Source organism: Galendromus occidentalis, unplaced genomic scaffold, assembly GCF_000255335.2.
Source record: "Galendromus occidentalis unplaced genomic scaffold, Mocc_1.1 scf7180000077430, whole genome shotgun sequence".
In the NCBI taxonomy this organism is placed as follows: domain Eukaryota; kingdom Metazoa; phylum Arthropoda; class Arachnida; order Mesostigmata; family Phytoseiidae; genus Galendromus; species Galendromus occidentalis.
The window spans coordinates 152,718-167,454 of record NW_003805418.1 but is presented as its reverse complement, the minus strand read 5'-3'; the positions used below and the strand labels follow the sequence as shown (position 1 = coordinate 167,454).

At 50.2% G+C, this 14,737-nt stretch overlaps 4 protein-coding genes across 4 annotated transcripts; 1 reads left to right on the top strand and 3 right to left on the bottom strand.

Moving 5' to 3' along the window:
• The first annotated feature begins 39 nt into the window (after positions 1-39).
• Positions 40-1,657, top strand: LOC100899504 (EEF1A lysine methyltransferase 2). The gene is made up of 7 exons (XM_003742708.1): positions 40-75; positions 312-393; positions 502-567; positions 660-771; positions 903-1,016; positions 1,083-1,308; positions 1,466-1,657. Exons 2-7 carry the CDS (start codon positions 341-343, stop codon positions 1,558-1,560), a joined length of 666 nt encoding a protein of 221 aa, XP_003742756.1. The 5' UTR covers positions 40-75; positions 312-340; the 3' UTR covers positions 1,561-1,657.
• Positions 1,658-1,722: 65 nt separating this feature from the next.
• LOC100899363 (translocase of outer membrane 70) lies at positions 1,723-5,553 on the bottom strand. Its single transcript, XM_003742707.2, has 10 exons — positions 5,325-5,553; positions 4,740-4,841; positions 4,525-4,652; positions 4,260-4,395; positions 3,841-4,065; positions 3,531-3,692; positions 3,295-3,422; positions 2,861-3,092; positions 2,516-2,733; positions 1,723-2,413 (listed from the first exon to the last, which is right to left on the bottom strand). Exons 1-10 carry the CDS (start codon positions 5,550-5,552, stop codon positions 2,275-2,277), a joined length of 1,698 nt encoding a protein of 565 aa, XP_003742755.1. The 5' UTR covers position 5,553; the 3' UTR covers positions 1,723-2,274.
• A 1,291-nt stretch (positions 5,554-6,844) lies between these two features.
• Positions 6,845-8,278, bottom strand: LOC100904366 (carnosine N-methyltransferase). The gene is made up of 3 exons (XM_003742743.2): positions 8,119-8,278; positions 7,937-8,039; positions 6,845-7,826 (listed from the first exon to the last, which is right to left on the bottom strand). The coding sequence occupies exons 1-3, from the start codon at positions 8,193-8,195 to the stop codon at positions 6,882-6,884; spliced, it is 1,125 nt and encodes a 374-aa protein (XP_003742791.1). The 5' UTR covers positions 8,196-8,278; the 3' UTR covers positions 6,845-6,881.
• A 2,587-nt stretch (positions 8,279-10,865) lies between these two features.
• LOC100904084 (propionyl-CoA carboxylase alpha chain, mitochondrial) lies at positions 10,866-14,314 on the bottom strand. Its single transcript, XM_003742741.2, has 10 exons — positions 14,025-14,314; positions 13,653-13,863; positions 13,307-13,470; positions 13,062-13,227; positions 12,678-12,947; positions 12,434-12,558; positions 12,103-12,344; positions 11,847-12,001; positions 11,419-11,718; positions 10,866-11,272 (listed from the first exon to the last, which is right to left on the bottom strand). The coding sequence occupies exons 1-10, from the start codon at positions 14,312-14,314 to the stop codon at positions 11,069-11,071; spliced, it is 2,127 nt and encodes a 708-aa protein (XP_003742789.1). The 3' UTR covers positions 10,866-11,068.
• Positions 14,315-14,737: the final 423 nt, after the last annotated feature.

Here is a 14,737-nt window from a genome sequence, read left to right as displayed (position 1 = left end):
CAGCATAAACTGCTGCAGCTCATCATGATCCGAGCACGGCGAAAACATCGGGAGTACTCGTCTCACGCAGAATCAGTACGTCATAAATCGATGAGTTTAACTCAGCTGCGGCGCGTTCGGATCCTTCGCCGTCTTTTCAGACATGGCGCGAACGACCGCCTCTTTTCGAGATTCCGAGCGCTTCGCTTGTGCATAGCTTGCAGGTTCCCGATTCCGAAGCTAGATAGGGGATACACAAGTCCAGCAGGGTATCGATATAGCTCCAGTCAGGCCGCGCGGAATCATCGTTGTTTTGATGGAACTTCTTTCAGATGACTCCGCGTTGAACGCGCCGCGGGCCATGGCGGATCCAATCGAAGAGCTCACCTCGTCGGAATTGGGGACTGCGGAATAGTGAGTGCTCGACCACCTGTAGTGGCACCATGAATTCTATTCGCTCCAGCTGGGGGGCTTCTGGATGTCTTCTCCTGCTTCACTCACTGTCGTGTGTCCTTCCCTCAGCTGGAAATCAGCTTACCAAAAAGAGCTACGGAACTTTGAGGATCACGGCGATGCAGGCGAAGTTTGGTAGGCCGCGGGCGATTCCGTCAGGAAAATGAATAAAAATCGAACAGCAGAAACCTCATCGTTGATTTTCCGAAGAGCACTGTTTTTTCAAGGTTCGGAGAGCAGATCGAACGTCGCATCGTCAAATATCTAGCCCGCCATTGCGACAAGAAAGCAGCGGTCGTCGACATCGGTTGCGGGAACGGGCACTTATTGGTCACACTGGTGAGAGATGAGAATAGTAATTGCTCATATTCTGCACGAGAACCATTCAATTCCCTCCTCCGATAGACTCATGACGCGCTTTCTCGATCGTTATTTTGAATTCGGTAACCTCATGCTTTCCCCCTCGTCAGGCTGATGATGAAGGTTTCGAGAACCTCACTGGGATCGACTACGTCGAAGAAGCGCTGTCTCTGGCCAGGAGGATCGCTGCCGATTCAGGGGTCGCTCCGATGATAACATTCATGGTAAGCATGATTCTTTCGAGGTTCTGCTTTCTACTATCCGAAAACTCATCTGTAATGAATTTTCAGCAGGGCGATCTGTTGTCGACTGAGTGCAGCGGAGCCTTCGACGTCATTGTGGATAAAGGAACGTATGACGCCATCTGTCTCATGCCGGGAATGTGCGATGGTGTGAGGAGGAAGTACATCGAGTCGATCAAGCGTTTGATGAATAAGCAAAACAGCGACTCGGTTCTCTTCTTGATAACGTCATGCAATTGGACGAAGGACGAGCTCCTCGTTCATTTCAGAGGAGGTGAGACGGTTATCCCTGTTTCGGAAAAGGTTTGCGATGACTCTCGTTCGAAAGTAGCGGATGATTCCACGGAGTCAAAATCCAGTGCGTCCTCGATCCGCGAGAACGAACTCTCTGCGGAGCTTCTCAAGTAAATGCCCGGAAATATTCTCCTCAGACTTCGAACTGATATCGGAACTCCCTGCACCAACTTTTTCGTTCGGCGGCAGCACTGGCAGAACTGTCACATCCCTTGTATTCCGCATCAAATGAAGCTGGGGTCGGTCCCGGAACATTCCATCGATGAATGGATCGTTTCCTCGATGGGCTGCTTCGTGAGGAAAATAAAAGACAGAAGTCGGAAAACTAAAACCTCTGTTTTATTAGGGTGAGTTAAAGGAAGAAGCACAATGACCCAGCTGATATCGGAAAGCAAGCATCCCCCGCTTCAGCCAAATTGAGTTTCTAGAGAGCGATCCGTGAGCTGCACCTGCAACTGCTCAAGAATCATGGATAAACGATGGCCAAGAGAGGGCGAGAATTCGCACCTCCGTTCAACAGTGGGCCGAGCAGACCACCACCATTGGTGGTTCACCTGCCCGTGCCACAGAACAATCGACTCCCGTCCGACAATCACTGTCGGACATATTTGTTTCATTTGAAACAGTTCAACCGCTGTATCCCCATTCTCGGAAAATCAAATCAATCCTTCCCCTCAGTCGTTCAACCGCTCGCTTCAATGATAGCCGCTCGATGATTCTATCCGTTCTGATGAACGCTTCTTTCCCGGACTGTGTCATTTGATTCCAACAAACTCACTCCATGCGCAAGGGGTTTCCGGACCTCACTCCGTAGGTATCATCAAAGTCCGGAGCTAATATCTTGGAATTCGCGTCCGTGATGCACGGAATCAATGTTGTCGAGATCGCTAGCTCATTCGCTATGTGTGTCGAGTCGTTTCCACCGGACGGGTAAAGAGCTCGTTTCTCAGTTGCCGAGTCTCTGCATCGCAACGTTCTGGACTTCACTCGAGAGTTTCAACGCGATCAGATGAGCGATTTCGCCTTCGCTCTGGGCCAGCTCGATGCCTTTCTCGATCATCTTCACAGCCTCCTCCGAACGCTCACTGGAAAGCATCCAGCGTGAGATTTTCCCCGAGACAGCGGCGAGGGAAGCCTCTGTCCGATTCGGGCGAGGATATACATGAGGGAAAATTTGTGGTACTCACATCTGCATCAGGAACGTCGAGAGCGTTTCGTAGGCGAATTGGCATTTAGGCTCGATCTCTATGGCTTTCATCATCATTTCGACGCCTTTGTCCCTCTGGCCCGATTGGACCGTAACGATTCCCAGATGCACCCAGCCTAAGGCGTCCCTAGGCTCGAGTTCTATGAACTTCTTGAAGTATTTTTCTGCCTCCCCTAGCTGTTGTTGCTCATTGAAAAGCTGAAAATACAACCAAAGCGACCGTCAGCATGAATCGAGGCTTTGAATCCTCGCGAGATGAGCTCATGCGACGAGAGCCCCGCCCGAAGACCGTTGATTGGTGGGGTCGAGTTTCGGAGACATTTACCTGTGCGTAAAGGAAATAAACTTCGGCGGCATTGGGGAATTTCTCCATGCATGTTTTGAACATAGCTCTCGCTTCCTTCTCGGCTTGCGCATCGTTGAAGCGTTTCCCGAAGTTGTATTTGCTGTAGGCTAGCTGAGCGTTAGCAGACACGAAATCCGGTCTCAGCGAAGCTGACAGCTCGAGATTTCTCAAAGTCTGATCGACCTGATCCAAGAGAAGATAGATTTGGCCCCTAAAGAATGAGAGAGATTGGGTCGATTAATCACTCGGACGAATCCTTCCTCGAATGGATGTAAGTGACTGCGATTTGCCGTCCTTATCACTCAGAATGAATTGAGATGCAAGGCTCACGTATTGTATCTCTTCCGACCGACGGGGTCTTGTCATCGGAAAAATCTTGGTCGGGATCGAGGAAAAATCTAGACGAGGCTAACCTGTGCAAGTAAATGTCGGCATTGTTGGGATCGAGTCCAACGGCTTTCTCGAAAGTTGCCAGAGCCTGCTCATACTGTTCGCGATGGACCTCGGCCGTGGCTTTCTTGATGAGAGCATTAACGCGAACCTAAGGGCGGAACGATTTCACTCTACGATGTTCCCCATGGCGGCTATGATCCAATTTCTATCAGGATCTCTTTCATCGGAGTGCCTTGTATACGGATCGTTTCCATACCTTGACGTTAACGTTTTCTCTGGAGAGAAGTGTATCTACGTCTCTCTCTGCATCGTCGATGCGGCCGGACAGGACGCATAAGCCGGCTCGAAGTAGGAGAGCCTTCTCTAGTTTCTCCTTATCGTGTTCTTGTCTGATTTCTTCCGTACAGTGACCTTCGACCTGGAATTCCAAATTATCTCTCAGGTCCAGTCCTTCCACGTCGAACGCGCGAGAGAATCACGAGCCACTGAATCGGATTCCCTCCGCTCTCTCGCGTTCCCTCCCGAGGAGGTATCCCAGCAGTATACGCGTGGATGACTTTGATCACCTGGTCCCATTTCTCCTCAAGGAGGTCCTGGAGTGCCAGGTCGTAGCCGGACGGCGGTCCAGAGGCAGCTGACGGCTCGTTTCTTCGCTTCGCTTCAAGATCGTGGATGACCGGATCCTCGCAAAACGATTTGAGGAAATTGCGGATGAAAGACGAAGCCGGGAGATCAGGCTTTCTGGTCGAGAAGATTTCCTTGGCTCGTTGGGATGCGAAGGACTTGAGCACCTGATCGGCGGAGAGTGAACAGAACATGATAAGAAATCACAATCGGACGTCATCATGAGGCTCCGATGGTGATCCCACGTCCTTTCTAGATTGCAGGGGTATCAAATATATTTCGCGGGCTCCACTCGAGGGAACCTTGGGGACCAAACGCTATATATTCCCCGGTGATTCGCAATCATAGCCGCGATTCTCACCTTGTCAGCCAATTGCAAAGCATTGGCGTGCTGGAATTGTTCTAGAACGGCGCAAACGGTTGCGTCCTCAACGCACTTCTGCAGCTCACCCTTTTCTTCGAAAGCTTTCGCTCGGCGAAAGTAAGCTTTAGAATACCTGTGGCGGGGGAAAGACATCGATGATAGATCGTTCATCATGTCGATCGGCGAGAAGCGCTATCTTTCGATGATGGGGTTTAGAGAGGATTTCCGACGATTATAGTAAGAAAGTTAGTCGTCGACGAACTTGTTGTTCAGCTCGATAGCTTTCGTGCAGTCCTGCAGAACGTTGTCCACCATGTTCAGGTTCTCGTAGGCAGCTGCTCGATTCTGGTAGAAAGTTGAGAGCATGTCCACTTTGTCTATTGGACATACCTGGCAAAGCATAATCGTAAATTTAGCGAAAGAATAATTGATGGACATGAATTTCGATTCCCTTCATCAAATCATTCCTCAACCAACCTTGATTGCCTCAGAATAGCACTCTATCGCCTCTTTATACTTGCGAACTTTGAACAAGTTATTGCCTTTGTTTTTGAAACCGGTTGCTCTCTCTTTGGGATCCTGATCGACCGGAGAAACACAAACCCGTTAGATGAGGCCGGTTACCAGCGACTGCTCTGCCACAGTACAGAAGTAAAGAGACAGCTTTCTGCTCGGGGACCAATCAAGTGCGAACGGGGGGTGCAACGGGAGCGATCCTTCCAACGGCATGGAACGCGCGGATAACGACGAACGACCGATTCGGCGTGGGGGAAACAGACACACATCAGGATCGAGGAGGTTTCGATAGCTCGAATCGAATCCGAACGATCGATTACGCAGCCATTGGGCTGATCAAGTTCCAAGCTTCACGTACGAGACGGGATATAGTAGGTATCTAGATGCCGATACCACGAGACTCGGAGGCCACGGCGGGTTTCGAACACGACCGCATGGCGCATGTCAACGCAGATCCTCCGAGTTTCTTCTTTCCCGAAGACACGATCCGCGTGTCGGGAGAGCTCTCGATCACCGATTCAATTTTTCTGAGGATTATGAGCTTACTTGCGAATTGATCTGATCATCAATTTTCTTCTGTGCTTCGGCGCGAATGTCCTTCTTCGGTACGCTTGACACTTTGTTCTTCGTTTCCGTCCTCCTGCCCATGTACCAGTAAAGAGCGATTCCGGCGACCAAGGGGGCTCCGAACATAATAATGTACCTGAGTTTCGAGTCCGAGGTGGTGTCATTTACCACCTCAGCCGGAACCGCGCGCAATGCAGTCGAAGTCATCGCGAAACTGTTCACGGCCCTCTGTTAGCAGTTCCCCCTGACCGAACCTCCTCTCTCTCAGTTTCGCCATGTTGGCGGCCGCTGCCTTGTTTACTAATACGCTCCGATTGCCGTGAGTGGCGCGAAACGGCGTGTGGGGCTGGATTCCCATTCTCAGAAATCATCGATCGAGGGGTTGGCCTCCCCGAAAGGAAGACTGCGTCTCCGAAACGATGCATCTCCGCGGCTGGCTGTGCTGTACTCGACTGGCGCTCGACAATCATACTCTCAAGCAGTCACTCTTTCATGCGAAAATTTCCATCGCCGCGCTCAGGAAAAGTCGATTGGGAAATAAACGGTATTACCGAGATTGAGAGCTGTGTAACGAGACGGATCAGCGCGATCTGAATGGTCAGAACATTCAAGAATCGTGAGATTCCTAGAGCTCTTTGATTAGGTGGCTATCATAAACGAGGCTTCTCGGAGACTGATCTCGATCTTGAAAATACGCTCCACGCGTCTCGGTTGAGAGCTCGCCGTCAACGGAGATCCCTTCTACTGTATCTTCCGCTCCATTCATTAGGAAGGCCGCTCCGAGCTATACCGCATTCTATTTCATGTGTGGTTTCAATACCATCCGTCATCATAGTGAAGGACTGGTCTTTCAAAGAATCGGGGAACCATAGGGTGCGGGGACATCCGGATATTAAAGATCGATGCGAAAACTATAGGAGGGCTGCTTGGAGACATGCTCAACTCAAAGCTGCCTCGCGAGAGGAGACTAATCTACGCTGTTAAAGTTTGCACGCAATCCTCTGGAACTCTGGACAATAATTTTGATCAAGGATGTTCAGGAAGATTGGCGAGCTCAGAGTTCTCAACCCTGATCATTGTTAGGATGATTCCAGAGGTCTGGTGATACCGCTTCCCAAGCTCTTCTCTCGTATAGCATGCCATTGAAAGATTCGAGGAGCCCCCGTCAGTGTGAACGAGCACGGAGAGTTGGCTGCCCTCATCTACTTCTGAATGAATGAGGTCCCCTTGGCCCTATAGTCATGGATAAACTTCTTATGTGTGTATGCTCACGGACACACGAATGAGAACATCACCTGAACGCTGTGACTTACTCGACATACTCCCACTTTTAGAAAGAGCGTCTCGTCGAATTTATTTCGGGAAAACATCTTCATCGCTTATTTACATGCAGGCTCCACCTAAAATCCATCACTTTGTTCGTCTCGCGCGTCGGGTTAGTATATCAATCGGCACTCTTGATTAGTCACTTGCATTCCATATAGTTTTAGGATCTTTTCCGAGTTCGAGAGGGATTGGGAAAGAGTTTCTTCAGCTTCAAACGTCCTCGACCACTTCCGTTTTCACCTGTTGGACTCCTACATCTGCGGGCTTTCTACAAACCAGAAGCACGTTCCGATACTGCACTTGCCGCATGGAAGACTGAGTCGCACAGAAGGTGCCACGGATTTCAGTACCCTCCTCCGTCACGATGAATCCGATCTCTTCGATTATATGCCTCATGTCTTCATGACTCGGTGTCAGGAGCGCTTGGTTCTTCCTCTTGTGATATGCGCTTGCTAAAGATCCGAGATTCAACCAGTGACCTCCTGGCCGGAGGCAGTCGAAAATTACTTCCATACATCCGATCACGTTCGGTTCAGTTTGAAGGAAGAGACAGGTGACGACCAAATCCCATTCTCCGGCCTGATGCTTATAGCCATTCGTGAAGTCCCCGAGAACAAATGAGCAAAGACTGCTCTGACTGAGAATCGCGTTCGGATTCTCATCCGGAAAATGGACCATTCGAGTTCTGTCCTCGTCTCGGAGATTAGCACTCAAGCAATGGAGGAAAGGATGGATGGTGTAATGATTGTCCGGGATCGGATTGCTCAGAATAAAACATGCGAAAGCCGCTCTCAGATAAGAACTTTCATGTCCCTCGCAGCGGAATCCTCTCTTCACGAGCTCGAAAACGAGTCGACCCAAGCGTTGGCCTGGAACCAATACTCTAACATCGCTTCTATGCTTCGGGAAAAGCGCCTCAGCTCGCTGCAAAAGCGGAATATAATACTGATCCCTTTCACTTCGGCCCTCCGCACTCCATTCGCGTCGCACTTCCTTGAGGACAAGCAGCAGCTCCTCAACCTCACTGTGTGAGGGTTTGGACTTGGGGTCGATTTCGAACGTTCGCGGAATGTAAATCATGGAGCCGAGCGTTCTCGGTATATTCTCCAAGACTTCCTGCAGGAAGGCGAAGTTCTGGTTCACTCCAACGCGAACCTGTGGGGTACGGGGTGAAATTTTCTTCTCAATTCCAATAGGCGCCAGTCTAGAAGCGAACACATGATATCACCGCGAATGAGTCAAGAGGATAGACATTCGACACTCACGGTGTGCAGGAAGCGATGGTAGTTGATCAGATATTCGCTGTATTGAGGCTGCATCCTTTCGATGAATGAGCAGCTCCTGGCGACTTTGTCATGCTGGATGCGTCTAAAAAGGGTTGTGTTCGAGTCACGAGATTCCCGTAAACACCGTGGTCGTCTTCATCTGGCTATCTCTCCGTACTCACTTGTAACTGCTCAAGACATTCACGGTCGAGATGAGGGAAGCCAATGCACAGTGGTGTCTACTTGCCTCGGGGGCCATGGTTAAGCGGAAAACCGGGAATCTCACTCAGCGAAGGGTGTTCGATAAAATGAGAACGTCGGACCTCAGCTGTGTTTTCATTCGGGAACGACTTCCGCGCAGAAAAGATGGTCGAGCGATGCAGACGTGCTCATCCATCTCGGTGTTTACCTCGATACACTATCGTTCTAGAGAGGAGACCCTCGGGCTTCCGTGATCTGGTTTTACATTATTGAACGAAGGCTCGAGTCCCCGTTGCGCAACATGCGAGGCAAAGAAGTCTTCGATTTCGACGCTATCGCCTGTCCCAACACTTTCGAGGATGATCCGAAAGTAGATGTCTTTTTCGATCGCGTCAAACAATGTGCGAAGCGAGAGGTGCTGCGGAAGACCGCCTTGACGAAAAAGTGAGAACTAACTATATTATCCAGTAACTAACGGTAATTCTTCGATATTATCGGACCTATGATGTTCCTTGGGCCCCTGCACAATCGCATATTATGTGAGAATATCCCCGGGTCGAACTGAATACCCTCGATGGAACTCAGCGGAGTCTTTTCCTCCTCAGCAGTTTGACGGCGACCGTCCAACGGGTATCCATGACAGAAGCCGCGAGGAAAAATATTCAGAAACGAGCTAGAAGTTTTCGTGAGAGGTTCCTGCCTCAGCGGAAAGACAAGCCGGTCGTGGCCCAGAAGGAAAATGATGTGAGCAGGCTCTAGAACACAATTTTTCCTATCCCGAGGTACTAAGGCATTGGGATAAATCTAAATTGAATTGCTGGATATTCAGGGAGCGCAACTTCATGAGCAAGTCACGCCCGTGAATCAAGTTCTGAATAAGCCGCCCCTCGTCCCTCCGAGGACCCGTCGCGTCGGCGCTCGATCGATAGACATGCGAGACGAAAACACTCCCAAACAAGGTGCATGAGTATTCCTTCCCGGTCCGATCGTCCCGAGTAATCCGGAAGTCTTTCCACTATAATCATATGTTCACAGCCTGCATAAGACGTCACGCATGGGGGCGATGGAGCTTCCCACCAGCAGAACCGCTGACTTATAGCGTGGATCCCGAAGATGTCAAGTTGGCTAAGACGACACCCTTGCGATCGAAGAGAGTCTTCGCTAAGGAGACGGAGGAGCTCAAAAATTCCCATCCCACTGTGACACCCAAGCGCAAGAGATCCCTGACAAAGGCGACGAGGATCCGATTCGAGCCCCGAGGTAATGGTGAATCCCACTCAAGTGCCTCAATCGATGAGCAAAATGTATCTTGTCAGGCGACTATTCCACTTGACGCTGTCTTTCTCATACGTTCGCTCGCTCAGATTCCCTGCGTCGAATGTCACTGAGGAAATCGATAACTAAGGCTCAGAAGACCTCGAAAATCCCTAAGCTCCGGAAACCGTACGCGGGCGTGAGAACCAAAGTCGGTAGGTCGGCCGCGCTATCGAGCTCCTTTCCCATATGGTACCATGTATGCGAGATGCGCTCAACGAACCATGTAGCATTACCAACATCGTTCCCCGTTTCCCGGCGTAGGTGATGCAATCCGTGCGGTGCTACCGAAGAGATCGAAACCAAAAGTTTCATCGAAAGCTGTTAAAATCATGAAGTTGCCCGAGAAAAAAATAGTAATTCATTCGAGCAATCCTAACCCAGCCGGGAAAACACTTGCTCAGCTGGTGAATGAGTTCCAGAAGTCTCCGCGCCAATACAGGTACGATTCCGCCCGCGGGGCATGGTCGAAAGTCTTCTCGGATGAATTCTACGAGGGATTCTCTCCGCCGCTATGTGCATTGGCAATATTTTCTTCTGCAGCCTGAAGAAGCTCAACATGAAGGATAATCGAGAAGCCTGGAAGAGCTATTTCTAATAATTGTGTGTTCGAAATGAAATCTACTACCTGAACGGTGAGATCCGCCTAAATGCTCGTCGGATAACGTCGAGGACCCTTGATATCCCGTGGAATGACCTCGAAAACTTTCCAGGTGTCGGCCTAGGTGTATTGTCAGTGATAATCATTCCAAATCAACCGATGGATGACTCTCAATAGTGCGAGGGCTTCTATCTATGACGAGGGGAGAGAGGAATCCCGAGGGGAAACTCTGTCGGATCCTCTCGGGCGTATCGCCATGCAAGTTTGCTCAGTGAGCTCTCTTGAATTCACGTGCAACAACGAGCAAGACGATACTTCTTCAGAATATTCAGCTCCCCGACCCATCCTTGGGACATTTATAATGAAATTCTGCTCAATAAAATTTGGAGTATCTGTGATATAGAAAAGGAAACGTATTCATTGTGTTTCCGCGGCTCGCCTTTCCCTCGTATCTTCATCTCACCCACAAGCGAAGAGGGAGAGGATATTTGTCTGGCCTGACTCCCTGTGAGGGAGGGCCGTGCAGTCTCGGTGCAATCGCCATGCCTCCAGTCGGTTCCCGGGCGTACTATCGATCTCTCTTTGCTCTATGATTGTCTGAAGGAAGACCCCCATGATATCCTAAGAAGCATGACGAAGTCACGAGCTTGAGGAAAAACCCTCCAGTGACCCGACAGGAACTTCAATTTTATTTAACCGCCGGCGTCGCGTCCTTCTCGTTTATATCAGCGGCGGTCGACCATGTTCGCCGAGACTAGAGCGATTCACTGTTCGTTGATTCCGCCGCTTCTCAGTTTTAAAACTTCGAGGCTGTCCCTCTCTCAGAGAGGAACCGCCAGATGAATTTTTGTACAAATAATGTACAGCCAAAAGAAGGACCCCATAGTCATATATCCACCGCTCCTGAATTCGAGAGTCATGTGTCTAAAATATCCGTGAGCTCTGAATCGACCGATCTGACAGAGGCTGGACATCAATCAGCGATTCGCTCCTCGTCGATTTACACCTTTGAGAACTCATTCAAGTTCGACGAGGAGTTGCCCTTCTTCTACCGCCTCGCCTTCCTTGACCAGCACGGCTTTTATCTTGCCCATCGCGAGGGAAACGAGAGAATTTTGCATTTTCATCGCCTCCACTACGCATACTTCTTGATTTTCTCCAACGACGTCTCCGACCTGCACAGCAACGGACTTCACCAAGCCAGGCATGGGAGCTGCCACCTGCGGAAATGCGAACTCTAATGAAGCTGAGACAGGGATCTTCTATGGAGCCCGTCATTGACACAGACGATTTGCGAAAGAATCTGAACGTTCGCTCTTGTCGTGGGTTCCTCAAAGCAATCGTTCGGCAATCTACGTCAACGGACCTGTTTGGAGACGTCCGGTTTCGGTTTCTCTGGCATCCTCTGGAGGTATTCCGCGCACTCCGTGGGGACTACCTTCAAATCGAAAGCGGTTCCCTCGAACCTCAAGCGGATATTCCCCGCGAAATCCCTCGTTGGCACCTGGACCACGTAGTTCGCGTCGCCGACGCTCACGGGGATTGTGGGTTGGGATAGACTTTCCGGCAGCGAAACTTCGAGGTGATTCCCATCGATATTGACGAGATACCTCCCGTTCGAGGACCTAATTACCGACGCGCGAACACGTTCGTCCTTAATGTCCACCTGAGTAAAATAGAGTCCCACTATTTTTCCTGAACACATCGAGCTCAGCCAGGGTCTCATGTTGACGGGGTTGTGCCGTCATTGCATTCGATTCTCGATCCGATCATCATCCGGAGAATTATTCTCACCTGGACCTCCCAGACCCTTGAAGCGCCGTCTGTGCCTTCTAACCGTCGCGAGGAGAGAATGGAACTCGCCGTTATGTCGTCTTGAACGTACACGCAGGACGAGATTGCGGCCAAATGATTCTTGGTCTCAACCGTGAGAGGGATGCCCGTGAATCCTGCATATGATTATTCCACGAAGGGGCATGAGTTATAATTTCAGGAGGCCATGCTTCGGAACCTTCCCATTCGGCAATAGCAACAGCCTCGATGAACTCACCGTCGGGCCAGATTTTCTTCAGATAGCCGGTGTCCGTGTCCCCTCTAATGAAGCTTTCCTCTCCCATGATCGCTCTCAATAAGCTTATGTTATGATTCACTCCACGGATCACGTATTCGTCAAGGGCTGAGATCATTGTCTTCCTGGCGTCTTCCCTCGTCGGTCCATAGGTGACCAATTTGCAGATCATGGGATCGTAGTAAATCGATATTTCGGACCCTTCGACGATTCCGGAATCGCACCTGTTTAATGAGATTGCGTCTTGAGTCATGACCCTCATATGGATGTCTGTGTACCTATTCGCGTCTCGCCGCCAGGGGTAAAATCGTACCTGACCCGTGGTATATTAGTAGGCTCTATGTAGCGGTGCAGCCTCCCGATGGAAGGCAATCCGAAGTTTTTGAATGGATCCTCAGCGTAAACGCGGCTTTCGAAAGCCCAACCATTAAGCGGAACCTGGGGGAAGGAACTCGTGCTTCATTGATCTCATTAACTCAGAACGAGTTCCGCTCTCATATTCCGGTATTGAAAAGGATAAAAAGGTCGGGGCGAATTCGATTGGAGTGCAAGAGTACCTGACTCTGATTGATTCGTAGCGGGTGGCCCTTCGCTACCCGTATCATTTGGTGGACGAGATCGACTCCGGTAATGCATTCCGTGATCGGGTGCTCTACTTGAAGTCTGGTGTTCATCTCGAGAAAGTAGAAGTTCTTCTGAGAATCGACCAAGAACTCGCACGTTCCTGCCGAATCATAACCAACAGCCTTAGCAAGGGCCAAGGCTTGTTCACCCATGGCTTTCCGGAGCTCGGGATTGACGAACGTCGACGGAGCTTCTTCGATGACCTAAAACAGTCGATCCTCTTCGTAAGCCTGGTCCGCGAGGGTCACTTGGCGTATATGGAACGGAGCCAGTCGAGATCAATTTGAGATGAATGTTTCCTTCTGGCTAATACAGACTTTCTGATTCCTCCTCTGTATCGAACATTCTCGCTCATTCAAATACACTCCGTTCCCGTGTTTGTCGCACATGAATTGAATTTCGATGTGACGGGGCTTATCGATGAACTTTTCGATCAACAGGCGATCGTCCCCGAAAGAAGCAGCCGCTTCCTCCTTCGAGAATCTGGAATGCCAAGATTGGGAGTTGAGCGGTCGTATCGAACACATGTACTCCCATCGCGGTGCCTGATCCAGAGACGCACCTGAAACCTTCCGCGGCCTCTTTATCGTTCCAAGCAACTCTCATCCCCTTGCCGCCGCCTCCTGCCGAAGCTTTGATCATCACAGGATATCCTATTTGCTTGGCAATTTTGATCGCCTCTTCCGGGGTGTCTACGACGCCGTCGAAGCCAGGGATGCAATTGACCTGTGACATCACTGGGATTAATTAGTTTTTGACGTTGACCGTCCTCCCTGTCGGGACCATTAAAACTATTCAATCATGGAACACACCAGGACATTCACATTGGATCGGTAGACCTGCGGACTTTATCAGTTCAGAAATGGGAGCTTGTCTTCTCATTGTTATCGAGATTCTTTTCAGATTACCTTCGCTTGGTTGGCTAACTTCTTCGACATGATTTTGTCTCCCATGCTCTCTATGGCTTTGGAGTTGGGTCCGATGAATGTGACTCCTTCTTCTTCCAGGAGAGCTGCGAACGTCGTGTTTTCGGACAGGAAACCATATCCGGGGTGTACGGCCTCTGCTCCAGAATTTTTGATTGCCTCCAAAATAGCATCGACGTTCAAGTAGGACTGACTGGAGGAAATAAGGTGAAAATAGTCGGAGATCTGCCGGATGGGAGCCCGGACAGGTTCATAATGAGAGAAGAATGCTCCGTGGAATCAGAGAGAAGTTCTTGGTCCCCGAGGTTCGAACGAGTGCTCATTTCTCCCCTACGAGTTCTGCGCATGATTTACCTCGTCGGTGCTGGGCCCACGCAGAAAGCTTCGTCAGCCATCCTCACGAAGAGGGATCTTGAATCAACATCCGAGTGTATCGCGACGGTTTTGATTCCCATGCGTTTACAGGTGTTTATCACTCGGCACGCAATTTCACCTCTGTTCGCGATCAAGATTTTGCCGAACTTCGCTTCTGAAGGATCTATCGGATCCGTTGTGTAAATATCGGCCGACGCAAAAGCTCTTCTCGAATTAACCAAGCATTTCCGTAGGGGCTGCATTCGCGAGTTTTGAATGCGTAAGAACATTTTGAGTCACTTATAATTAGGTAGTAGGGGACTCTTCGGCGGAAATTCGAAGCTGGCCACGTCCACACGAGAACCACAACAACCAGGCGCGAACAGAGGAGCGTCTTCTCTGCACTCTAGGCGTCGAAAGATTGCTACATCAACTTCCTGCTCCACTCTCGCACATCGGGAACCGCCAATTGCTCCGTACGGCACGCTGTCGAAATCGGTTCCGAGATAATGCAGAGAAATCGAGCGAAATCTGCACTCGATCCCCTCGCTGACTCCAGGTAGATCAGGGATTCCTACGTCCACTGAGAAATAATCGACGTTTTGGATCGTGGAAAGGGAACTCCATTGAGATTGTGGTCGAAAATCTTTATTACTCTCGCTGCGGGAAGAGAGGTCATCACACGCTGAGGAAGATGCGCGTGCCGGCAGAGA